Source organism: Rana temporaria, chromosome 4 (genome assembly GCF_905171775.1).
Source record: "Rana temporaria chromosome 4, aRanTem1.1, whole genome shotgun sequence".
NCBI lineage: Eukaryota > Metazoa > Chordata > Amphibia > Anura > Ranidae > Rana > Rana temporaria.
The window spans coordinates 403,406,364-403,432,142 of NC_053492.1; the positions used below are offsets into that span (position 1 = coordinate 403,406,364).

Below are 25,779 nucleotides of genomic sequence, written 5' to 3' on the forward strand. Positions count from 1 at the left end.
CTCCCTCTAATGCTCCTGGGAAATGTGTGTCATCATTTCCCAGGATGCAGTGCGCTACCCAATTATCACTCCCCATCCAAGACTTCCAGGAAGTAAGTGCTTGTAGGCTTCACAATGCCCACAAGCAAAATAACAACGGTGTAGACATAGTTTTATAAACGATCTTTTTTGAATATCTATGCGGATCGGCGGCGGATTGTAAAATAGTAAGTGACCAAATTTATATTATAAAAACGCAGGATGAAAGGACATACATTTAAAAAATGCTAATTGTGGTTGGAACTCCGCTTTAAGTACATGACTGTTGAAGCCCTGGATTTAAAGGATAGAGAGGCACCTTAGTCATTGCCATTTACTGCGTGCAAGAAAGGCCACATCCAGAATGATTTTTTCATACCTGAAAATCTTATTTCGTCTGCAGTGAGGGCAGCCGTTTCGACTCCGTACCCCACATGTCTGGCCCTCCAAAAAACAAGTCTGACCAGAATCTAAGTCTTGTCACGCTATTAGGGCGAGTTTTGGCCTTATCTATATTGTCTTTTATTCGGCTCCCTTTATAACACCCTGTGCTCCCCTAGGATCATAATGTAGTTATTTCTGCCTGGCATAAATCATGTCTTACCTATCAGGGATATTTCCTAAGAATCTCTTACCATTACAATAACCTTTTCAGGTGATGATGCAGCTTTGGTCGCAATGGCTGTTTTTGCAAGACTAATTTGTTGTTTTTACTACAGTATAGTACAAGACATATGCCACCCTCCCTACTGTCCCTGTTACTCTTCACTGCTTGCTACAAAACTGAGAATTCACAACGTGGGATAGGGTTTTAGGGTGGGGTAGGGGTGTGTCTTCAAAAGCTTGCCAGTCTCCATTCACCTGAGGGTACGAGCCTATTGCCCATGGTGTATGAATAGGATGCCTGTGTCCTGTACTGTACTCCAAGATGTAAATTCCATAGACATTGTAAGTCAACAGACTAAACAGGAAATTGGAGTATGACTTTCCAATGTGAGGACGATCCCCTCTTTGACAGTTGTCATAGGAAACAATTGTTCCATTTGTAAGATTTCCCCTTTATATCTGCTCTGGTGGCCATTCAATATTTTGAAACAAGTAGAAAGGGCAGATCTTCCAAAAAAGTAAGCAGCAATATAAACAGGACATTGGTTTTAGCACCTTACCACTCTATTCAAATCTTTAAAAAAAAAAAAAAACGTTTTGTCTTCAAGGGGTTGTAAAGGTAATTTTTTTCCCCCTAAATAGCTTCCTTTACCTTAGTGCAGTCCTCCTTCACTTACCTCATCCTTCGATTTTGCTTTTAAATGTCCTTATTTCTTCTGAGAAATCCTCACTTCCTGTTCTTCTGTCTGAAACTCTACACAGTAATGCAAGGCTTTTTCCCTAGTGTGGAGTGTCGTGCTCGCACCCTCCCTTGGACTACAAGAGAGTCAGGACGCTCCCTATGTTGCAGATAGAGAAATGAGCTATGTGTTAGTTGGCGTCCTGACTCTCCTGCAGTCCAAGGGAGGGTGCGAGCATGACACTCCACACCAGGGAGAAAGCCTTGCATTACTGTGTGGAGTTACAGACAAAAGAACAGAAAGTGAGGATTTCTCAGAAGAAATGAGGACATTTAAAAGCAAAATCGGAGGATGAGGTAAGTGGAGGACTGCACTAAGGTAAAGGAAGTTATTTAGGATTTTTTTTTTTACCTTTACAACCCCTTTCAGTTATATTAAGTATCAGATTTTGGTGTAATATTGAGAAGTGGTGGGCCTTACTGGAACTAAAGCAGTCAGCTCTTTCCTGTACAAGCTCCATATATATCAGATAGGTAAACATTGAACAATACAGAGTGCATATGAAACACCCTTTATTTTAATTAATTAAATAAATATAAATTGCACTTACAATGCAGTGATGTGATCAAAGCTTGTAACTAGACAAATAAACCTCATTTACAGCCTTTTCCACCTGTAAGCTACCCCCTTTTCTGACTTTCCAGAAGTGATAGTTGTTGTATATGTATGGTGACCTGCCATACAATGGAGGTTGCTATGACTAGTTACAATCTCTGATCTAGTTACTACTTCTTAATTAATAAAATACAAATAAATAGTATTTTTCAAGATGTTTTTGACTGCACTATCCAGTGCGCTCTGTTTTGTTCTAGATTTTAGATTGTGGTGGACTGGCCTTTTTAAAATAAAAAACTCATATATACTCCATAATGTACGGATTTAGAACTTCTAGAACAATCGAGTCTTAGAAATCAAAGCCCAAATCCACACGGTTTGAAAGGTAGGCACTCATTTTACTTTGGAGTAAAACATTAAGAGGAATTTCTATTTCATATTTATACACAGGCACTTAATACTGGAGTGCTTTTACAGTGCATCAACCCGACGTTCTGCATGTCGACTTTCTCAGCAAGCCAATGCGACTTTCATGGCGGCATCCAATCATCCCATAATCTTGGCAGAGGTGGATTCTATGTGCAATTAGCCACCTCTTTGGCATACAAATGACACACAAATACAAAATAACCCTTCAATATTTTCACTTATCTGCCAGATAGGCACTTCACATATTATATACAATCGCCATCAGGATCATATATACAGATTTTTCCTGTGTACATAATATGACATCCCCTGTGTGACTAACAGACATTTCTTTAAAGCAACACATGAGCAAAACTCTTAATTGATTGAAATTTACTTTAAGAATGCAATCTGAAAATATTAACATAACATAAACATCCATAGCAGATACTGCAAATAAATACTTTCACCCCCACCAAATATGGCAAAGGCAAAAATACCTTAATTTAAAAAAAATGTACAAAAATACTGATTGAAAATACCAGCAAATTTACCTTATTGTTCCCCAAGCTTTCCTAATCGTGCAGCTAACCACAGCACCATGGCTATGGAGTGGTCCTACTGGGGTACTGAGATATATGGAACAAAGGCTGGCAGACTCTGGATCTGTACCTAGGCTGTTCTCGGTTAATCAATGGAGAGTCCAGAGCTACCTTTACATTTCATATAGTCTGCTACAACATCTCATCCCAGCCCTTACTGGAATCCTATGAAAGTAAAGTGGAGGCCATACAGACAATATTACTTCCCTAAACTTATAGTCTATGCATGAAAAATGAGTGTTATGGACAATGCCTCCATTCCAATAGAATTTCACATTTAAGGTCGTGTTTTCTCCACTCTCAGGTAGGAACACAGATACGTTAATTAGCAGCATTTTTTAAAAAGAAAAGGAACATGCATTAATTTAACAGTGAGGCTGGGAAGTAAAATGGAAAATATGTGCTGTTAATACAATCCCAGCAGAGGTCAAAGACTTGTTAACAATCCAAAATCATTAAGTTCTGCTTCAAAAATATCATAGCGGCTGTACAAAATGGAGACATTTCAGGTCATCCCATTCCCTCCATCAGCCCAGCAGACAAATCAGAATACAAGGCAAGTGCAAATCAAGTGGTCGCACCTCCCTCTCATTACTGCTGATTGCAGGGCAGCTGAAGTAACATACACTGTATCCTGATGTGGTCTGCTAAAGTGAGAAGGGGTCATGATCTCCAAATAAAAACAACCCATATTCGTACAAGTATTATAATATTTTTATGCGCTCCTGTTTATTAACCCATAATTTGCTGAGGCAGCTTTTAATGGTTTGTGAATGTTTGGCGGTGAATATTTTAGAGCAGCGACCAGGGAACACCCAGATCTATCATTTAATACAGACATGTCAAACACAAATGGGCCATAGAACCGTGCAGGGTAAGGCCATAACAGCTGCATTTGTTTTATCAAAACTGCACATACCTTAACATATCCTCAAGCCCCTCTGGGATTATTATATCAATTGTACTATTGTAAAGAATTTTTTTTTAAATTATTTAATGGATTAAAATATTACAAGCTACTGCTTTATTTCAGAACGTCTCAGCTACAACATTATGTACAGAGGAGAAGTATTATGGAGAATTGTGTAGAACCTTAGCCAACTTAAAGTACGCCTAATCATAAAATAAAATACACTACACTACACGCTATCTGAATAATTGTATACAATGCCCAAGCACCAGCCTGCCCCTTCTGGCAACTCTCTACTAGCCTATTAGACCGCAATAAGTCCAATAATGGCCAAAAGGGGGGTGTGGGAGAGAGCAGGTCATTTTTAAACACTGTGAAAATCTGCCAATTTAAAATGCTCTTGATTTCAGGGCCCCTTGACCGATGCTCATGAAGATGTCAGATATGTGCAGGCATCTACATTCCATTATGGCAGACAGCTTACTTGTTGACGAAAGCACCAGTTTGACATGCCTGTAATAAAAATCTACAACTATTTTATAGGAACCATTCACTTTCTACAAAGAGGTGTAAACCCTCTGCAACTGACATGGATGTGTAATGGCACAGGTCTCGATATTTAAAACCCCTTAAACTTGACATAACTCCAGTTTAAAAACATATTAGGAAGCTTAAGAAATCTTGGAGAAATCATGCTGTAAAAAAGCTAGATAAAGCAGATAGTTGATGGTCCTGTTTTCTGACCAGATGTGGAAGTTATTAAGTATTCTGGAAAGGCTGGATGAGTCCAATCTCTGTACATATTAAGTCCTACTCTTCCATGCTAAAAACCATCCTACTGTTTAGCCCACTGCCTCTGCATTTGGCAGCTGTATCAAGACCAAGTGTGGAGAATTTTATGACACCTAAAAGTGATGTTCTGAGATGCAAAATGACAGCCGTAAACCACCACTGTAAAAGCTACATTGCCACGATAACACTCAGTTCAGAGGCATACAGCATAAGAGATACTTTTAATTATACTAAAACCTCCAGAGCAATAACCGCTTACAATGTCTTCCACTCTATACAGTGTTTTTTCCCCTTCAAATGCAGGAACTTTCCACATGATTGTGGTTAAATGAAAAGCTTTGAACCAGACTTGACAAAGGTCTAAAAGACTAACGTCTGCTCCCTGGATCTTTGCCTCTCAGCTTTATGTTCAGCAGATAGGAGGCTTGGGGAAGGAACTAGTGTTAGAGGACAAATAATGAACAAAGCAATCTTACCACTTCCATCCCTCTGCTCATCCGCCCAAATAAAGCTTATTATATCTACATATTTTACCCTTAATGCTTCAAGAAATGCACACAACCAACCAAATTTTGTTAAAGGAAAGAAAAGCAATAATTTTTCAAATGAAAGTGTTCTAAATTCTGTGAGTGGAGTTTGTTCCATCAAGACGAGGGTGCTGGGGGATGGGAAACCATTGAAAGCCTTCATCATCAGGAGGAGATCTTGTTTCTTATAAATACAAGAGAGTGGACATAAGGGAAGCTGTGTTACAGCCATGCGCTTGTTTGGATTTGGTCCAAAGAAACCTGAGGCGGTTAGAAATAGTAAGTTGTCCAGTGAATAGCTTGTTGTTCACTAATGTAGTAAAAGGTGATTCCTGACAGGCAGACTGGATCCAGCTTATACTTTGGAAGTGAACATTAAGGTCCTGTGTGGAGCACTTCCAGTCGTGGGGAGACAAGCGTTTCCTTTTGGTTAAACATCACCTTTTTTGCTCCCAAATGTCCCCCATATTTAGATCAAGATCCTTAAGTCCTTTCAGAGCCTGGACATTTCCAGTGTAGAATGCAATATCTGCAGCTACCATTCTGCAAATAAATAAAAAGATGGATTTTAAATAAAGTAAAGATGAAGGATGCAGCAATTTCACTGAAAAGGACATATAAATTGTTCTAAAATGTATTTAAAATACAATTTATGCAATAGTTTTCCAAGTGAGAAATCACTGAGAAACACCTTGCACAAATGTTTATGAAATCTTAATATTTTATAAAGCATTGTTTTTATTTTTTGGAGCACACAAACACAAATCCAGGCTCAAAAATCACTTGCAAGGCAAATAATAAAGATCCCAAAAACTGCAAATAAGCCACACAATAAAATAGGATTCTTATACTGTTGTATCCTTTTCTTGGAGTCCATTGAGGGTTACAGGAAGTCTTAAAGGATAAGTTCACCTTTAATAACATGTTACACCCATATTCAGGCGGTAACATGTTATGAATGAACCGACCCCACACCCCTCCAATTCCCAGATCGGACAGCTAGCAGGAATCCCCCCCCCCCCCACTAGCTGTCACAATTAAAAAAAAACAGAACTTAGCCCACCCGGCCACATTACTCAATCACAGTGTTCTGTGGATGGAAAACTACAAGGTTCGGCAGCATTTGCGGCTGTCGGCTTGTAGTATTCAATTAACTAATAATGGCTCTGTGGAGCTTCCTGTCAGATTGTATCTGCTTGCCCAGGCACACAGATGCACCAACAGATCTGCAGGAGACCTGTATGGCACCAGCGATCTGCTAATCACTGTGCCAATGCTTTAGAGCAGGGATATGCAATTAGCGGACCTCCAGATGTTGCAAAACTACAATTCCCATCATGCCTCTGCCTTTGGGTGTCATGCTTGTGGCTGTCAGAGTCTTGCTATGCCTCATGGGACTTGTAGTTCTGCAACAGCTGGAGGTCCGCTAATTGCATATCCCTGCTTTAGAGGCTCCTGCAAAAACATTAGCATTTATTATTTTTTGTTATAAAGGTGAACTTCTCCTTTAAACCTTCAACAGGAGAATTGGATATTGGCAGACAAATATACTGTAGGCCAGCCCAAGATATAACCCCAAGAGCCTAATCATCAAACAGGGTGGGACCTGTGTCTCTCAAAGGACTCCAAGAAAATGATTCTATGGTGAGTACAATCCTATTTTCTTTCTTGTCCATTAAGGGCCGTAGGAAGTCCTAAATCTCTGGGACCTCCAAAAGCTGTCCAACTAAGGGGTGTGCACCACTACAAACAGCAGTCATCAGGTCCACCTTAATAACAGGAACAGGGAGCTTCCTGAAGAAGCTTACAACAAAAGCTGGCATTAGAAGAGGTTGAAATATCCACTTGGCAAAAGAATGAACTGAAAACCAAGTGGCAGCCTTATTAACCCTTGGAGAAAAAAGGCCTGATGATGAATTGCCAAATAAGAACCAACATCCCTGGTGGAGTGAAGTAGCAGCAGAGAGATATACTCAAACATCTCCAAACATATCTAGACAGTGAAGAGAGATATCCTTATGGTGAACTGGAACTGGACACAAACAATGAAATGTCCTGAAGTGAACCGATGAGTCAACAGCTGACAGCTAAATGTATTAAAAAAAAAAAACATTGTGGGGTCCTCCCCAAGGTCCATACCAAGCCCTTTTCCGAGTATGCAACCCAGCAGGTCAGGAAAGGAAGGTGGCGAGCTAGCACTCCCCCCTCCTTAACCATACCAGGCCGCATGCCCTCAACATGGGGGGGCTCTGCCGTGGCACAGTCAGTCGGAAGTGGGAGCAGTGTTACCTGTCAAAACCAGGTACCTGCTCCCCCCTCCCCTGAAAGACGTCAAATGTGGCAGCGGAGGGGGGGGAGGATCCATGTCCCTTATCTGCTGCTCAAGAATGTTAGGATCTCTCACCCGTGCAGTGGCCCTCCGTCATTGGTGACATTTAGATGACACAGCTGACTCTTCAAGTGAAGCCTGCAGCTGCTATTAATTCGGAGGAACAGAGCCTGTAGGTAGAAGAATATCATTACTTATATTGTCAGAATCGAAACTGCAATACAGGTGTGGTAACATACAGTAAAAGAAACAAAAACAAACATTTGGAGAATAATGATTTGGTAATACTAAATGTGTCTAACCTTGCTACAAGTGCACAGCATGAGCCTGTGCGGAAATCACTCCATGAATATGGGGTTCATTTTTGCCACCTTACTTTAAAATGCAACTCTAACAAATGTGTTATTTTGATTGCCACGTTCCGTAGATTACCTCTCTTTTACCATTCCGTTGGAAGGTGGTCAATGAAACAGGAAATTAAAGCAAGTTTCACCAAAAGACAGCAATGGATACTCAACCAAACAGAGTTCTATATAAAGTTTTTCATATGAATTCTTTTTGGTACACTGATTTAATGCTTTTCATCTTTTGTAAATTAGTATATTATGTTTGCCAGTAAAGATGGTAGGCGGATGGCAGCTGGGCAGGGCCTACCCAGAAACAAGGAGGGTTGGTCCCCAAATAGCAAAGTGAAACTAAACCAGAGAGGCACATATAGGAGACTTGCTAACAAAGGTAGTCAATGTAAAATATTGTCGCAGAGAGATCATGATTGGAGTTGGACCATATTCTTAGCATACGTTTTAATACAATTTTTTTAGATTAAAGCAGATTAAAACAACAATCAAGTTCACTAAGGAACATAAAATGAGACCAAGGTAGTGTGTTCTGATGTATTAGAGATTTGCCAAAATCTTTATACACCTTGAGATGAGCTTATATGGCTTTCTATAGGAACAGTACTACCTTATCTTACCTGGCTTAAAGTCCAGAAGTCTGTACTACAAACATCCCCAGACCATTAGTACATTTCTGTGGTGGTGTTTTTTTTTTTTTTTTTTTGTATGATTGTGCCAAACTCCTGTCTTATATATTTAAATCAGAAAAATAAGTTTTATTGTAAAACAATAAAAGAACTGAAATTCATCATCATCAGCACAATGATCCATGGTAACACAAATCGGTAACTTGCATGTAGGACAGTATGAAACCAATTAAAACTTGCAGTGCATGCTAATATTTACTGATATACAGTACAACAGTGAGTAACACCAAGATAGTGTTTTTTTTTTTCTTTTGTATTACATTGCGTCAACTGTACAGTGTAGACAGAAAAAAGCAAAATCTCCGAAAACTGGGGAGGGGGGATGGGGTTTGGGGAATTGGATGTCTCCATAGAAAAAAGCACCCGCTAAGTTCAAACCCCCTTCTGCATTCAAACCCTCCAGCAATCCATTTAGTACCAGCTGATGTGGCGCAAGACCTGGAACATCCAACCAAATTTGCCACAAAGAATACAATTTCTTAGGTACTTTTCTATGTTGGTACGTAAGTTTTTCCCAAATAAGCATGGTGTTGCTTTCTAGTTGGGACATGAGGGGAGATCCAATAACAGGCAATTCGTTTGCAGAGTTAGCATATCTGAATCTAAGGCACCTAATGAACAATAGGATCTTTGGTAAGCTGAAAATCACAGACTTGTGAAATGGTGCTCGTTACTTCTGCCCAATATTGGAAGAGCTTGGAGCATCTCCACAGCATGTGGAGGAGATCCCTATGGACTCTTGCGCATTTCGGGCATAGAGGAGTGTCCCTACTTCCCCACTTATGTAATTGAACTGGCGTTCTATACGCTCTATGTAACAAAAAGAGATGTGAAAGTTTCTGTGAGGCAGAAACTGATACTAAGGTATCAGAGTTAAGTAGCATTTAGGAGCCGTCAGCGTTTTTTCTGTCAAAACGCTGCTGCTCCAGAACGTGCAGGCACTTTTTTTTTTGTTTTACAGCTTCTAAACGCCTATGCCACTAAAACCTCCTAAAAGCCTATGTGTGCATGGACACATAGAATAACATGGAGAGGCGTTTTGAAGCTGTAAGAACAAAAAAACGCCTGACACTACTAAAAGCGTCAGTAAAAATGCCCTGTGTGCATGAGGTCTTAAGGGGTTAAGGTTGAAGCCAGGGCTAATAGAACATGTTCCAATGAGTTTTTCTAGTGGATGAGGAGGTGGAGCGAGCATGAACGTGAAACAATAGCACTACTTCAAACTAAAGAAATGCTACGGTGTTCATCCTGCTGGTCTGTTTTTTACTGTAGATAATGGAAAGAAAATGAAACCGGCAGGGATTTTTAAATCATTTCTTAATCTGTTTTCAAGGCTGCCTGTCTAGTTTTGTGCAGTGATCAGTGAACGACAACTAGAAAAAGGGATCGAAAATAGAATGAAAACTAAAGCTTCAAGCATTGTTTAAAATAAGGATTATATACAGATTATAGAAGGGTTTTCTTTAAATCTTTGCTCTTGCCTTTTAGGAAAGAATAAAGACACTTGTCATCATATCCATATTACAGTACCTGCAATGAGGCTTGGATGGGAACACTTGGAAAATTCAACTCTAAAGGCTGCAGCCTTGGGATTAGGTACCCCCAAGATATTAGTTTATAGAATAATAGCAAATATCGCACAGAGGGGTGATCTGGTGTCCTCACACCCCATCAGGATGAAAACATACATAGTTCCTGGTCACATATGTCCTGTCTTTTATTTCTGTTTAGTCTGGGTTGTTTTTAACCAATTGCCGCCCGGCCACAGTACATTTACTGCGGGTGGATGGCACGGCCAGGCAGGCTCATACATGTACATCATCCTGCCTACTCCTGGTTAGCGGCGTGCAGAACCGCTGTGATCACAATGTCAACAAAACTGGAAATTTCATTCATGATAGCCGTTTCCTATAGTGATGCTGTGATTTGCCCACAGCTATCACCTGATACCTGGGCCAATCACAGCACCATGTGATGGCTGTGGGCCAATCAAAACACACAAATCGTAAATCACAGCTGTTATTAATGTAACCCATTCATCATAGTTCAAAACATTGCTGGTTACAGAGATCATTGCTGTAACAGCAATCAAAGTGTAAAAAAACAAAAAAAACAAACAAATAATCATCCCCCAGAGTAGCACATTGTCACTATGGTGACTGTGAACTACTCTGATGAAAGTACGTAAACATAAATAGTAAAAAAAAAAAAAAGGAAAGAGAGAATTAAATGTTAAATAAAAATGTTTAAAAATCAGAATGATTTAATGCTGGCTATTTATATGGCTACTTGGAAACTGCATGTGAGGGGTTTACTGAGCAACAGTGTGTCTGGCTGTTAGCAATGCCCTCTATTGGCATGTCTTCAGCAAACAGATAAAATACCCATACTATGGGTGTGATGTTCTTCAATATTAAAAGAGTAACTCCACTTTTGTTGAGACTTAAGCAATGGCCTCTGGGTGATCAGTGTACATTGCAGGGATTTAAAAAAAACTTTGATGAAGATTCCTACCTTTTGTTATTCTTAAGAAATAGCTGTTTGTGTCTCTGTGTCCATGTGTAAAGTAAATCAAATTGGAGTGATTTTATAATCATCAACCAGCTGTTGCATCATCAGGGTTCTAATGAGGAAAGTGGCAAGGTCTTCATCATTTTAGATGTGATTTTCCTTAGGGAGTATTTCACTAAAATTATAGTTTTGTTGCAGGGTTTCCCAAAATCTTATTTGTATCTTAGTGGAGACTTCTAGGAAAAATCAGTGAACGGATCACACAAGCAGGAATTTTTTCATTTCTGGAGGTGCTCCATACATCATCTGTGTACAGAACGCCTCTGGATAGCCAAATTGCATTACATTTTATTGAAGATTACAGCTACAGATTGGAAATTAAAAGGTAATTTTTAGTACATTCAATTACAACATGCCTTGTGTAGAAGTTTTTTTTTTTTTTTGCTTTTATTTTCCCCACAAAAATGGAGTTACCCTTTAACCACTTGCCGACCGCTGCACGCCGATATACGTCGGCAGAATGGCAGCGGTGGGCAAATGGACATACCTATACGCTCCCCTTTAAGAAGCCATGCGGCGGCCCGTGATCGTGTCACGGAGAGGCAGAACGTGGAGATGCCTATGTAAACAAAGCATTTCCCTGTTCTGCCTAGTGACTGGACAATGAGCTACTGCTCCCTGTCATCGGGTTTTTTTTCTTTTTCATTTACTTATGTGTGTTATCCCACTATTGCTGCTGCCTTTGTTTTTCTTTTCTTTTCCTTTCTTTTTTTCTTTCGTTTCTGAGCGCAGTTTTTTCTTTGTTTATCGCAATAAGCGGTGCCATTGGCATAGGCAGCAAATGTTGCAAGAGTCACATTTTACAAAATATAAAACATCAAAAACAAACATCTGGATTAGAATAGTTATTCCAACTGGAAATGTGGAAGGCTCATTAATCAGGTAGCAGGGTGGTGGCGGGGGCCCCCTCCCTTATGGAGAGTGAGGGGAGCACCAACCGCCTTATTGTCTACATTTAAATTTAAATGTCCCCTAAAGAGGAGTTATAGTGCGGGAGCAGGCTAGCCAGTTCTCTAGACAGCAAGTAAATTATAGTATGTTATGAAGATTAAGGGATGGGTAGACTGGGAGAAGCTCAAGGGGAGGGGGGCATCCATAGGCCTCCAACTAACTTCTCCTCTCATACACCACCCGTGTCCGGACCACCCCAGGGCAAAGTGTCTGCTCCATGATGGCAAAACTGTGCCAACCCCCAGGTGAGCCAGGCTGTCTTATGGTAGCAAACTCTCCATCCTGTCGGACTATCCGGCACGTCCACACATCACTCACCACCCGATATTTCAACAAATGAATCAACATTGGTCAGGGGACATGGGCAAGTTGAGTTAAAAGAAAGAGTATAGAAAGTAAGATTAACTAGAACAAACCTGGAATCTCACATCCAGCCCCACCTCTCACGCTTTGTCTTTGCTGTCACAATGAGATATGATGGGTAATTGAAAGAGAAAGGTAATTTCCCTTCTCCCTCAAGCTGCTAAAAATAATAAGTGCACATTTTGTTTACCTGGAAAAAGATGTGCATTTATTATCATTTTTTTAAACAGCGATTTTATCCTTTAATAATGTGGAATTATTAGAATGAGGAGATGATGTTTTAGTACAGCTCTTCTATAATGCTGAGGCCTGCAGCAAGGAGATGGACAAATCAAATTTTACAGAATATAGCAATATAACAAAAAAGATAAGCTAGAGGTAGATGTACCTGTGTTTGTTCCTCAGGCAGCAGATCATAAATTGCCTCATGCATTTTAGCCACTTGCTTGCAGATAGTTCTAAAGTACATGGATGGAACGGGGGCTTTTACCTCATACTGTAAACATAAGATTTATAACTGCATTAGACACAATATAAATATCCTATTTATTAAGGCTCTTAAAATAAAGGGATTATTCAATTGTCAACAGTTGCACCAGTGTAAGCCATAAAAAAACGGTTGGAACTTCTATCTTACCATGTAAAATATCAATATAGTAGATATAAGAGCAATTCTATTGCCACACTCTCACTCCCAAGTCCAGGCTATCCAACTGCCTTAAGTTCATAAATGCTGGAAGAGGACCTTATATGTTTACCATTGGGGGTATCACTTAGCTTTTGTAAGTGATGCCAGGGCCAGAGCATCTGTTATATTATCTGTGTTGAAGGGGCTTACATATGTGAGCAATACCCGCCAATCACAATCATAATTGTAGACCTTCACTTTCAGTAGTAATCATATGATCAGGGCCCCCATGTTTTAGTATTTAGGGAAGCAGGCAAGTCAGCATGGGGCAGGGTATATTATAAATGAGTTTAACCAAAACCTTTGTCCATCCAGGACAGGTGTAAAAGGATCAGTTCAGGTTTCATAACATGCTACATTTTACACCCAGGGGGCATCACCGATTGTGCATGGAAAACTACAAGGTCCAGCAGCCTTTGCGGCAGTCGGCATGACACTTTGGAGCGCCGTGGTAGTTTATTCATGCTTCCTGTCATTTGTATCCGATTAACGGTACGGGATGTATCTGCTGGAGGCCAGTATTACAAGCTCAAAAAAATAAATATTAAATTAAATGCACATTTGTTTACCTACAAAAAAAATTGCATTTCGTATTTTTTTTTCGGTAAAAACTGAACTTATCCTTTAATTCCCTCTTCTCTAGCAGCAAAGACTCGCCTTTTCCTGTTCCTGCATCATCCCACTGGGACTGGAGAAAGCTCCAAAATGATTTGTTCCAGGGACACTTAGCCCTGTCACATGTGGTTGGGTAAGTAAATCACATGCTCACCCATACCCAAAGTGCTGGGTATATCACTTTTCTTTCAGCTGGAGAATGGAGTGGGGGCCAGGAAAGTTTAGTATAAGCTGCTGGGGAAGGGAGAAAATTAAATTGACCCTTTTACCTTGCCCTGCATGAGATGAAGGAAAGGGTTACTTTAAGCTGGAAGTAGACATGCAGTCCTATTACATGTGTCTTATTACCTATTCGAAATGCAAAAAAAATAAAAACACTGAGGCCTTTCTGACAAAAGTTTAAAGCATGCAAAGTGACAAAATTATTCTACTAGCACATTGCTTCCAATTGCAATAATGTGTTCTGTAATTGCATATACAAACAAGACAAGCTTTCAAGCTTTATATACACATGTAGCTATAAATTTGAATTTGAAAATATGTTTCAAAAGATATAACGTTCAATTCAAAGTGCAATCAATTTGAATGCCTGTATATGCCAAATTTGCAAGAAAATAGCTAGTTTCAATACAACAACTGTTCACTTCATCAGAGACAAGCTTTAAAACCTATGATGCATTTAGCTACAGTAAAAATGGACTGACACTACAACCAGAAGCGATCCCTGATCCAGATTCATATTCACTGGCTGAAAATTGCTCTTATTAGTAGTATTTTATATAATAATTTTAGGTACCTTTGACAGGAGTTTGTTAAATAATCCATCCATTATAGACACCAATTTGGCAGAAATTTCTGCTATGTGGTCATTGTAGTCCTGTTGGCAGAAAAAGAGGAGAATTTATTTCTGTAGCATCAACATATTTTACAGTGCTAGAACCCTTTAGTTTACTCCCAGCCTTTCATTCGAATGTTCCGATCACAAATACAACTGAATACGAATGCAATTAAAAATGTGGTGGAAAGTAAGGAAAGGAGTGTCAAGGATGCAAGTCTGCATTAGCCAGTAAACAAGGGTGAGGTCCTTGACTGGGGTCAGAGGGAAAGAGGGGTTACTTTGAGAAAATAAGATTGCCTGTGATACACTTACCATAGCGCACGCTACCTCTGGCCACCACTAAAGGGAGTTTCCAATCCAATCAAGCTGGCTGACCACATACAGGCAGATACAAATCTTGCAATTTGGTACACTCTAAAGGTTGGGGAGCAGCCTAGCAATTAGCACACACTTCTAGGATTCCTCAAGCTAGAATCCCTGTGTTAATCACTCTTCCCACACACACCCTCATAACAAACGATAACTTGCCACCACCTAGCAAGTGTGTCCGCTGACTGGTCTGCTAGGCAATCATACACATAAAGATCTTGGTCTGGCAGATCTTCTAGTTTAAACTGCATGCAAACTGCCAACACACAGTACAAACTGCATACAGATTGAAAATTAACTTTGACTGAGCAGAAAGAAACTGTGAAGCAGCAATCTCTTCAGGGAGTCCTAGCCACTTATTCATTTTAAAATGTAATATTTAAAAAATGGGCAATACATAAAAATATATATGACAAGATATGTGGCAGGAGCATGTCAGAAACATGCACCGGATTCTTTGTTCACCAATTTTAGTAAATCTACCCCGGTGTTTTTTTCCTATTTGAGTTGTTTTGTTACTTGTATGCCTTTTGTTGCCTCATGTTCTTATATGACAGGAATGGAACCAGACACCTTATAATTTGGTAGCCCATTCTTCCCAAGATCCCATCATTCTGCACTTTACTGTTGCAAAGAGTACTTATTTCAGCGGTTGTAGATATACAGTCACTGTGAAGCAGTATATTCATTCTCCTCAGACCTGTCATTATGAAATGAATTTCTATTACAAAAGTATTTCCTCCCTAGTGTTCCCATGTTATCTTTTGTTTTTCTCCACCATTCTCTGTAATACACACTGTAGTTAGTGAAAATCAAAGACAGTAGCACATTCATTTACAGTAAAATTCACTTCAGTCACTCATCCTCCTCATTCCAGTTAGTGGGGGATCCTCTTGCCCATGTTAACATGCTTTATGTAAAGTTGCATGATGTACTGTACAATTACAATGCAGGTAGTTCACTGAGGAGGAACCAAATTTAAGTGTGGTAATTACTGAAAAAAAGTTAACTGGCAAATATAAATTGGTTTAATAGCAAATACTTTGTTGCTGATGCTGTAAATTAAAAATAGTGTTTGGAGATGCAATAATTTGATTACCTTAGTGATGTGGTCAAACTGTCGAAGTAAGCTGTACTGCTTAGGCTGCAGCCGGGCTTCGAAATGAGCTCTAATTATAGGAATATAGTGTACTATGAGTTGGAGGCAGCGGGATGACAGAGCTGGAAGACAAAATCTTATTATCTATGCTGTAATAGTTGTGTAGTTATACATGTTTTTATACTGTGCATACAGGAGAATACTCCACTGTTTAACAGCAACTGAGATGCAGGATTACACACCCTGTCAATATTCTAAAATAACCTAGATTTTACAAAGACATCTGTGTAACTATAGATATACAAATTATATACATAGTATCCCTTTTGGTAATGGATTTGTAAAAAAAAAAAAAAAAAAAAAAAAAGATAACATTTTTAACTATCCATGCTAACAGGAAGATGGTCCTCTGATCACATACAGCATTTCATTGCCATTAATACTCACAGGAAGGAACTAGGAATAAACTATAAAGATCATCATAGCTTATGTGCTACTGTGAGAGGTAACCTCTTGTTAGAAGTCAGCTCACTGGGAGAACATTGATGTTTTGCAGGAGATGGTCATAAAGAGGATAACTATCAAAAGATCAGTAGCATGAGATTGAGAATGAAACCTACAGTTTCCCTTTGAATTACCTACAGTTAAAATACAACCTGGAAAACCTTTATTTTCTAATACTTATTTTGAGAACTTATTCTATAAATAGGACAACTAGAGGTGTTGCAAGCAGCAACCAGTCACATTCAAATGTCATTTTTCCAAAGCAATTTTAAAGCTGAATTTCAGGAATTCAACTTCTTTGTAAAAAGTAAAAACACACTACAAGTTAAGCCCAAGGAGCTGCATGACATCTCCAAGGCTTATCTCTATTATTTACACCTGACTGTTTTATTGCATTCCCAGGAGACGCCTCTCACTGTATTTCTGGGAGCTTGACGCAGATCCTTTAGGTCTCAGCATCTTCAACCTTTGAGTCAAAGCAGCTGCTATGTCTGTCACTCTGCCTTCTCTTGCCCAATCACAGAAGTTTTTGTATTATCCAAATTCATTCACAAAATACAAAGGCTTCTCTGAATAGGAAGCAGAGAGGAGGGATGGACATAGCTATAGTGGGTGCCTCTCTCTTCTCTCTCATAGACCCAAATGCCCTGGCGAACCATAAACCTGTCAGATATAACCAATAGAGAGACGTTCAGGAGATGTCATGCACCTCCTTGGACTTCCCTCACAGTGTACCTGCACCTTTTACAAAGTGGCTGAATTCCTGGAATGTACTTTAGCTTCCCCTACTTTTACAGCAAAAACCAGCACAGGCGTACAGATACAACAGATTAGATTTAATAAAAATACAAATGGCTCACCCAGGTTTTTTGTAGTTATGGTCTTCAGTCCAACAACCTGTAGTGCCCCGGCTCCCAGAACCAGCTGACAACTGCGGGAGTTAAAGTACTAGACAAAGAAAGAAAATTTTGAGAAATGGGAAACCACACAGAGCATTGTGCAGATCATAATGATGAGAATGGTGGTGGATCAGAGTGTTATTCTAACCATGTGATAATATCTCTCCCACCGTTGTTATTCTAAAGAGGTAAGGAAATATAATTCCTACCGCTAAGATAAGCTATTTGAGTAAAATAAATCATTAACATAATTGTGCTTGAGAAATGAATTACTATTTTATAATGATTTTCTTTTTTTTTCCTTTAACCACATTAGTAAGATGGTGAACTGAGCAGTTCGGTTTACACTCTAGGCACACTTTATTTATAATTATTTTTATTTTCAACAGAAAGGCAGTTCCATATCAACCAGACAATAGTAAGAAAAAAAAAACAGCAATATTCCAGTAAGCGTAACATATGTACATCCCAGCAATAGGTAAAAAAAAAGCACCACCATGAAACATAAGACCTTTAAACTATCCCTATGGGAGATAAGCAACCCCTCCATGTCTCCATAAGGATGGGGGTTATCGTAACACTGAGTACGCTAAAAGAAATAAGAACCACCTACCCAATTGATTCATTCCCTGTTTCCTCCTCCTTTCCCCCTCCCCCCCCCTTTCTCCAAAAAAATAATAATAATTCGGGTCTTCCCACACTCCTATCCCCCTCCCTGTCGTGTCCCATTTGAGATCTTAAAAGTCTCTGAAAGTATTCCATTAACTCTTACCCGGGCTGACGGGCAGGAGTATATAGAGAAAATCCATTGTAGTACTCTACTACCGAAAGCTACATGCTGCAGCACTGCCCTCATGTAGGTCCAATTTACCCTGTCAAGAACACGCACTGCGTCTTAGTTGTGGTCACTATTTGTAATAAATTATTGGCTTTTGTAGTATTATCTCGGGCTTCACGTGAGGGGACAAATCCAACCTGGTCTAGATGTATTAAATCCGGGACAAACTGTTGGATCCTGTTCGCCAAGATCTTAGCGAACAGTTTCAGATCTGAATTTAACAGAGAAATTGGGCGGTAGCTTCCGCAGGAGGTAGGATCTTTCACCTCCTTCGGTATCACCACAATATGTGCTAGCAGGGTATCTTTGGTTAAAGATGCTGAGGACCCCAATGCATTAAATAACTTAATCATATGCTCCGATAGGGAAGGGAGTAGTATCCTATAATATTGGGCTGTAAGGCCATCCGGCCTGGCGCTTTCCCTAACTTCATGGAGTCCATCGCTTCCTCTACCTCTTCCTTAGTAATAGGAGCCTCAAGTTTCTCCATATCTTCCTATGAAAGCCTAGGTATTGATGCCGCAGAGAGATACTGTTCTATCTGGTTTGAAGTAGGGGGTTTACTTTGCAAGTTATAAAGGGACTGATAGAAGTTTTGAAATTCTCTTGCTATATATTGTTTCATAACCTTTAGTTTATTTGATGTAATAATATGAGGGATATAATTGCTTAGTTTCTGCTCTTTGTTTCTACACTTTGCTTTCAGGGTAAAATAAATCTCTATGCAATTAGATAAAACGGTGAAGTTTATTGCCTTGGCTTTCCATGAATGTTAGTTGCAATTCGCAGCATAAGTCAAAAATTGAAAAATAACAAAACATAAAAAATAAAAGATTTCTGTGGCAATCAATGAAAAACAAAACTCGACCACCAAGGAATGTACTGTACAAGATATACAGCTATTAGACACTAAGGAGAATATATACAGCATATACAGCTACTAAACACTAAGCCTTGGTTCACACTATGAACCACATGTGAATCGCACAGGAACTGCACCGCCATCACATACGATTCAGTGTGGTACGATTTGAGCCATTAGAGCTCAATGTCAGCATAACTTTGTAAACAATGAAAACACAATAACCCTTTCTATGTTACTGATCATAGAGAGCCAAGACTTCTGATAATTCTTAAGTCCTGTACAGATGGGCCAAATATCAGGCGGCATTGGCCAGTTCAATAGAAACCAGCTGACATTCTGTCCGTGTATACGGCAGCCAGTCCGACAGAAGCTGGCTGAACCTCTGGCTTCTGTCGAAGGGGCATGACCAAAAAAGGTCTGCCGATTAGCCCCTGATCAGCGCTCTTAGCCAATGAGAGGGATCAGAGCACTAACCGGTGTGCTCTGGTGGGGTGGCCGCCCCCTTCCAGAACACAATAACTTCACCGGGAGATCACTGTACTGACATCGGATTGTTAGTACAGGATCTCCTCCTGAGTTTTTTTTTTGTTCAGCCTGCTGGGTTGAGCGAAAAAAATCTGATAGTGTGTACCAGGCTTTATACTACCCTTACTTCAAACTCAGCCTGAAAAAAAATTAAAAGACCATTTAAAAATAAATAAATGCACTTTTTTTGCAGGTAAAAAAATTTGCATTTTTTTTTTTTTGTAGGAGCCTGTAAAGCATTGCACCCAAGATCGGCAGATCACTGATGTCATGCAGGTCTCCTGCACACTGTCAGTGTATCTGCTTACCCATACATCCCTTACGGGTAAGGCGATACTCCCCGACAGGAAGACTCAATGAACATGATAACTACAAGCTGACAGCTGCTAAGGATTTCCGGGCTTGTAGTTAATTCAAACACACGGAACTCTGTGTCTGAATGACATGGCCTTGTGGGTGCAGCCCCACATGGCTGTGCCGTTTTAAACAGTGACAGCTAGTATGGGGGACCTTTCCCCGCACTGCTGCCACGGGGATAGGTGGCGACTGCAACACTGGGAACATGTTACATGTTCCACCCTAAAATCGGGTGGAACGTGTAACATGTTTCCAAAGGTGAACTTATTCTTTAAACAAACTCAAAGCTCTTCCATCCTTAGGTTATGTTCATACTTACTTATTCTCAGCAAAGCTATCTGCGGTGGATAGCTTTTCAGAGTGAGGGTAGGCAGCCGCGGTCAGGTGTTCTGGAGTAGAGCCAACCTCCGCATGTCAATTTTCAAAAGGGACTAATGTGCCGCACCCACAAACTAAGCTTTTGCCTTGTGGTTGTGGCATAGCCCCATTGACTTGAATAAGTGCGTTTGATAAGCAGTGCCATATGTCAACTTGACATGTTTTTTTAAATCTACCCGACCAAAATGCAAAGCATCTTGGCTTGTGAACAGCCTCCCCCAGCTGTACAGTAGGTTTTGGGTGGACAAGCTCAACCACCTTTTGCACTGCCCCCCTGGTCGCTCACTTTGAAAGAGACTTTAAAGTACAAATAAACTCCAACAATGAACTTCTCTTGTTTGCTCTCTTTTGATCTGTTAAATATGTCACATAAAACACATTTTAATATCTTTAAAATAAGAGCATATAAATAACTGTAATCCTGATAGAAATCCATTATGCCCTTTGCACACTTCCTGTGTTATCTCTGTGACTACATAACACCAATCCCTATGGCTTGGTGATGAGGAGAGGGGAGTTGTTCTACAGTCCTAACACACACTATACTACTGCTTCTCCATGAATATGGTACAGTGAGTGAGCATTGTCCTCTTAGGAGGAGAGGAAATGTATTACTGTCAGTTTCACCGGGTTAAGGTAAATGGGGAAAAAAGTCTGAAAGAATAAAACACAGGAAGCCACCACAAAGGTAAAATATAAATTTTTTATTCTTGGGTTTAGATACACTTTATGCCTCCCCTCAACCTATTCCTAACAAGTTGCCTAAACCCAATTCTTTTTGATAACCTTACAAAACAACCATAATCTTAGCTTTTTCTAAAACAAATGTGGGCCATAGCATAATCATCAGCAAAAATAACAATGACAATATAAAATATGCTTAGAGACTGGCCTTAAAAATTCTTTGTGCTAGAGGCAGCTGCTCTACATTGCATTGCCGCACGATATAACAGTGTCTAAGTCTTCCCTACTCTGCCCTAGGTAAGCTGTGTTGTCATTTAGTATATTTTACAGGGTGCCTAGGTGTGCGAAGCCTATTACAAGGAGTGCACCCCAAAGCTCAAACACATACTGTGCTTCCCTGAAAATAAGACAGGGTCTTGAAATAATTTTCTGCTACATAAAACACACTAGGGATTATTTTTGGGGGATGTCTTATCTATGTCCTCTGTCTTCTCTCCCCCTCTCATCACTGACATCTTTAATCCCAAAAATATGTAACCCGTTTTGTAAAACTATTATAAAATGTCCTAATAGTCTCCCTTTGTAACTTTATTGTTGAAAATTCCTAAATTACAGCGCCGCTGGGCACTCACGCGATTCGTCCGAGATCTCCAGCAGGTCACGTGAGCGCCCAGCAGCTCTGTAAATAAGGTATTTTCCACAATAAAGTTACAAAAGGAGACAGTGGACATTATATAACATTTTTACAAGACGGATTATATATTTGTACACGGACTTTACTAAGATTTCATTTCAGGGTAGGGCTTATACTGCAGTCCTCCCCAAAAATCAGGCTAGGTCTTATTTTTGGGGAAACACGGTATGCATGTGTGTGTGTCTACATATATATGGCCCCGACACATTGATCTCGATGCCAACACAGTGAAAGAGAAGTGCGTAAGTACTTCTCTTATAGCAGAGCTGGTAAGAGGGAGATCTTTGCCCTCTCCCTGCCTGCACACAGAACGATAACTGCTAATGCACACAAGGTAATTAGGGTATACACACACACCCTGTGTGCACGCCTATGACAGGGTGTCAGATTACACATTAGCTTCCCTCCCACTGCAAGAGAAGGTAAAAGTGCTAATGCTTTGAACATCCTACTCTATATTACTAGGGATGAGCTCCGGTGTGTTCGCACACTCCACGTGCAGAGCACGCCAGGAAGTTGGCACGGTGCTGCGCTAATCACAGGCAGTGAGACATTTCCCGATCTGTGCAACCATGCATCGGGACAATGTCTCCCTGCCTGTGATTAGTGCTACACCGTGCCGACATCCTGGCGGCTTTTGCACGTGGAGTGTGCGAACACACCGGAGCTCATCCTTATATATTACACCACAGTTCTTAAAAACTGGTTTCACCTTTAACAGTTCAGAAAGACGAGTGAGCATGTCTGTTGTTATAGATGGGATGTCATCCACACAGGTGCAATACTCCAGAATAATTCTGATTAAAATGAGGACAGTCCTGCAACAAGCAAATAGAAAGGTTTTTGTTTTTCAATAGTCAATTAAATAATCAGAACCATCCAACTTTGTTGGGGTGACACTTACCCAACTACTGCATACTTTTGGCCATCCACAGTAAGAAAGTCAGTGGGCTTCCTTTCTTCCGTACCTAGGCATGGATTAGCTCTGTTAATCGGCTTCTAAAACCACACACAATGTACCTTACCATTATAACAGCAATACAGCCAAACATAGACCAATATTGATGCTTCTGGAACCAAATGTACAGTACATCAAAAACGACATATAAAATACTGGCAAAAAGAATGAAAGTGCCTTCCTTGTGTTAGGCTGTATTCACACCTGAGCGTTTTGTCGCCTGAAGTGCGACGCCCCAAAACGCTAGAGGGGAAAAAATACATTATTCTCTATGGAGATGGTTCACATCTCCACTACAAAACGCCTGACGCCGAACGCCTGAAGCCCAAACAAGTTCTGGACCCTTTTTTGTCGCTCGAATTGAGCGTATTTGGGCTTTTACATTGGTGACCCTAGACCCTTTACATCATCGCGGTAAAAACCGCTGCAATTTTGTCGTGGAAAATCGCGGTAAAAGACGCAGCAAAATGCTACGCTCAGGGGTGAATGCAGCCTTAATGATCAAATTCAGTAAAGCACCATTTGCATCTTAACTGCACCCAAAAATTACAAGAAAAACACAAAATAGTTTCACTTCAGAAATATATAAAGTTAATGGGCTTCAGATGTATATAAAAATATGCGTTTTATACTACATAGCAGAGAATTCCAGGCACTCTGAATAAGTGACTGGCTGCTACATAGGCTGTAAAAAACTGCAGAGGGTTGTGCTATGTACCGCAAGCAGCTCTGTGTCCCTCCAGCAGTACCAGTGACTTCCCCTCTGCTGCCAGATATAGAGTCTTCCAGCACCACTGAGGTGGAGATCCTAAGATCATCTGCCACCCCTCTCCACCAAGCAGGCTCAAACTAATTATTTAATGTGCCAGAAAGCCTGGAATGCTCTTTTAGCTAAAAGACTTTGAGATCTTTTAGCTAAAGGCACAGCAATGTTACAATTTATTTTTTTTAATTTTTAAAGTGTTTTTTTTCTGTCTTAGGATTGTGGTGTCAGCATAAAAACCATCCATCTCTTTCCTAATATTACGCTTACTGATAACATTTACAGCAGCAACATGACCTGCATACAGAGCATGAAGGACAACCCCCATCAATACAAAACACTACCAGAGAATCATTATGTACAGACATACCCATGAGAACAATATCTGAGATGCCGCAGCAGATATAAATATCTTGTACACAAAGCATGAAAACCATGTACAAGATAGAGAAACAGACAATTATTGTGAAGTCAGTTTTTCCTGAGTAAAACTCCTTAAATTACATCTATAGTGTACATACTGTCGAGATTTTATTGCAAAACTCTAATAATACATATAATATTAGTAGTAATGATACATGAGAGGTGTATCTTATATATCTAAACACATTTTTGTAGACCTGAAGTCCACGTCTCTATATATATATATATATATATATATATATATATATATATATATATATATATATATATATATATATTAGAGCGAGATCTCTCTAATATATATATCAAATCATTCTTATGTTTCCTGTTTCTGGATTGTTAATTCTCTTGGGCCTTTAGTGTTTTATTGAGAACAGAGCACAAGTCAATAAGCGTAGGCTCTTTATCCAGCCAGTGACTAATGCCCTGTACACACGATCGGATATCTGATGGAATCTAAACCGATGGATTTTTTCATCAGATATCCGATGAAGCTGACTTTCATCAGTCTTGCCTACACACCATCGGTTAAAAATCCGATCATGTCCAACGCGGTGATGTAAAACACTACGACGTGCTGAGAAAAATTAAGTTCAATGCTTCCGAGCATGCGTCGACTTGATTCTGAGCATGCGTGGATTTTTGGATTTCCCCACAGACGATCGTTTTTTTTTATCGTTTTTTTAACCATAGGAAAAATTTAAAACAGGTTCTATTTTTTTTCACAGATGGGAAAAAAAACGATGGGGCCCACACACGATCGGTTTGTCAGATGAAAACGGTCCATCGGTCTGTTTTCATCAGACGAATCAATCGTGTGTACAGGGCATAAGGCTACTTTCACACTGGCAGCACCCAGCCATAAGCGCTAAAGCTCTGCTAGTTTTTGCGGCGCTTTAGCGCTGTTTTAGCTGTGCTTTTTCCAGCCAAAAAAAAGAATGGTAAAAAGACCCGTTTTGAGCGGTCATCTAGATAGAGGAAGGCCTGTAGATGTGGTGCATTACAATTTTGCATTCAATACAGTTCCCCATAAATTCTTAATTTGCAAACTTAGGTCAGTTGGCATGGATAATATGTTCTGGAGAGGACAGGCGCGTGTCCAAAAGGTAGTGATAAATAGTGTGGACTGGTGCTGTGAGCACAGTACCCCAAGGCTCTGCCCTGGGACCAATTCTGTTTAATTTATTCATAAATGATACAAAGATGTTATAAATTGTTCAATCTCAGTGTTTGCCATTGATACAAAGCTAAGCAGGGCAATCATTTCACAGCAGGATATAGAAACTTGATAAGAACACTTCTACAAAATAAAGGGATGGGAAACTTCAGGAAAGTGAGGTTCAGTGCTGAAAAAATAGAAAGTAATACACTTGGGGCAACAGATATGAATGCAAGTTACTCACTAGGGCAGGGGTAGGTAACCTTGGTGCTTCAGCTGTGGTGAAACTATGACCCCATGAGACTTTTCTAGACCAACAGCCACAGGCATAACTCTCCAAGGCAGAGGCATGATGGAATTTGGAGTGCTGAGGTTGATACCCCTTGCACAATGGGGAGAACCTTTGGGGAATACAGGATGGAAAAAGACTTGGGTGTCCTAATAGGTCACAAGCTCAGCCATAGCATGCAATGCCATGGTGTGGCAAGCAAAGACTATAAGACACTTTATAAAACATTTCTCCGGCTACGCCTTCAGTATGCCATCCAGTTCTAGTTACCAGTCTAGCAACAACGGAAGCCCCATAGTAAGTCTATGGGTGACATCACTTCCCTGGCATTTCACAACCGTTGTCGGCTGTCTCTTTCACAGAGCTTCTGCCACTAGAGACTGGACCGAAGCAGCTTCAAAAAAGATATGTATATCG

General features: G+C 40.0%; 1 protein-coding gene across 1 annotated transcript in view; it reads right to left on the reverse strand.

Annotated features, from left to right (window-relative positions):
* Nucleotides 1–2,296: 2,296 nt before the first annotated feature.
* VPS54 (VPS54 subunit of GARP complex) overlaps nt 2,297–25,779 on the reverse strand; it is a 115,928-nt gene continuing 92,445 nt past the window's right edge. Inside the window, exons 16-23 of the mRNA XM_040351227.1 lie at nt 22,675–22,738; nt 22,483–22,588; nt 17,391–17,478; nt 16,027–16,148; nt 14,517–14,597; nt 12,806–12,913; nt 7,563–7,657; nt 2,297–5,701 (exon numbers count right to left, since the gene is read on the reverse strand). Of these exons, the coding sequence (XP_040207161.1) occupies nt 5,596–5,701; nt 7,563–7,657; nt 12,806–12,913; nt 14,517–14,597; nt 16,027–16,148; nt 17,391–17,478; nt 22,483–22,588; nt 22,675–22,738 (770 nt within the window). The 3' untranslated portion in view covers nt 2,297–5,595. The remainder of the gene's footprint in view (nt 5,702–7,562; nt 7,658–12,805; nt 12,914–14,516; nt 14,598–16,026; nt 16,149–17,390; nt 17,479–22,482; nt 22,589–22,674; nt 22,739–25,779) is intronic.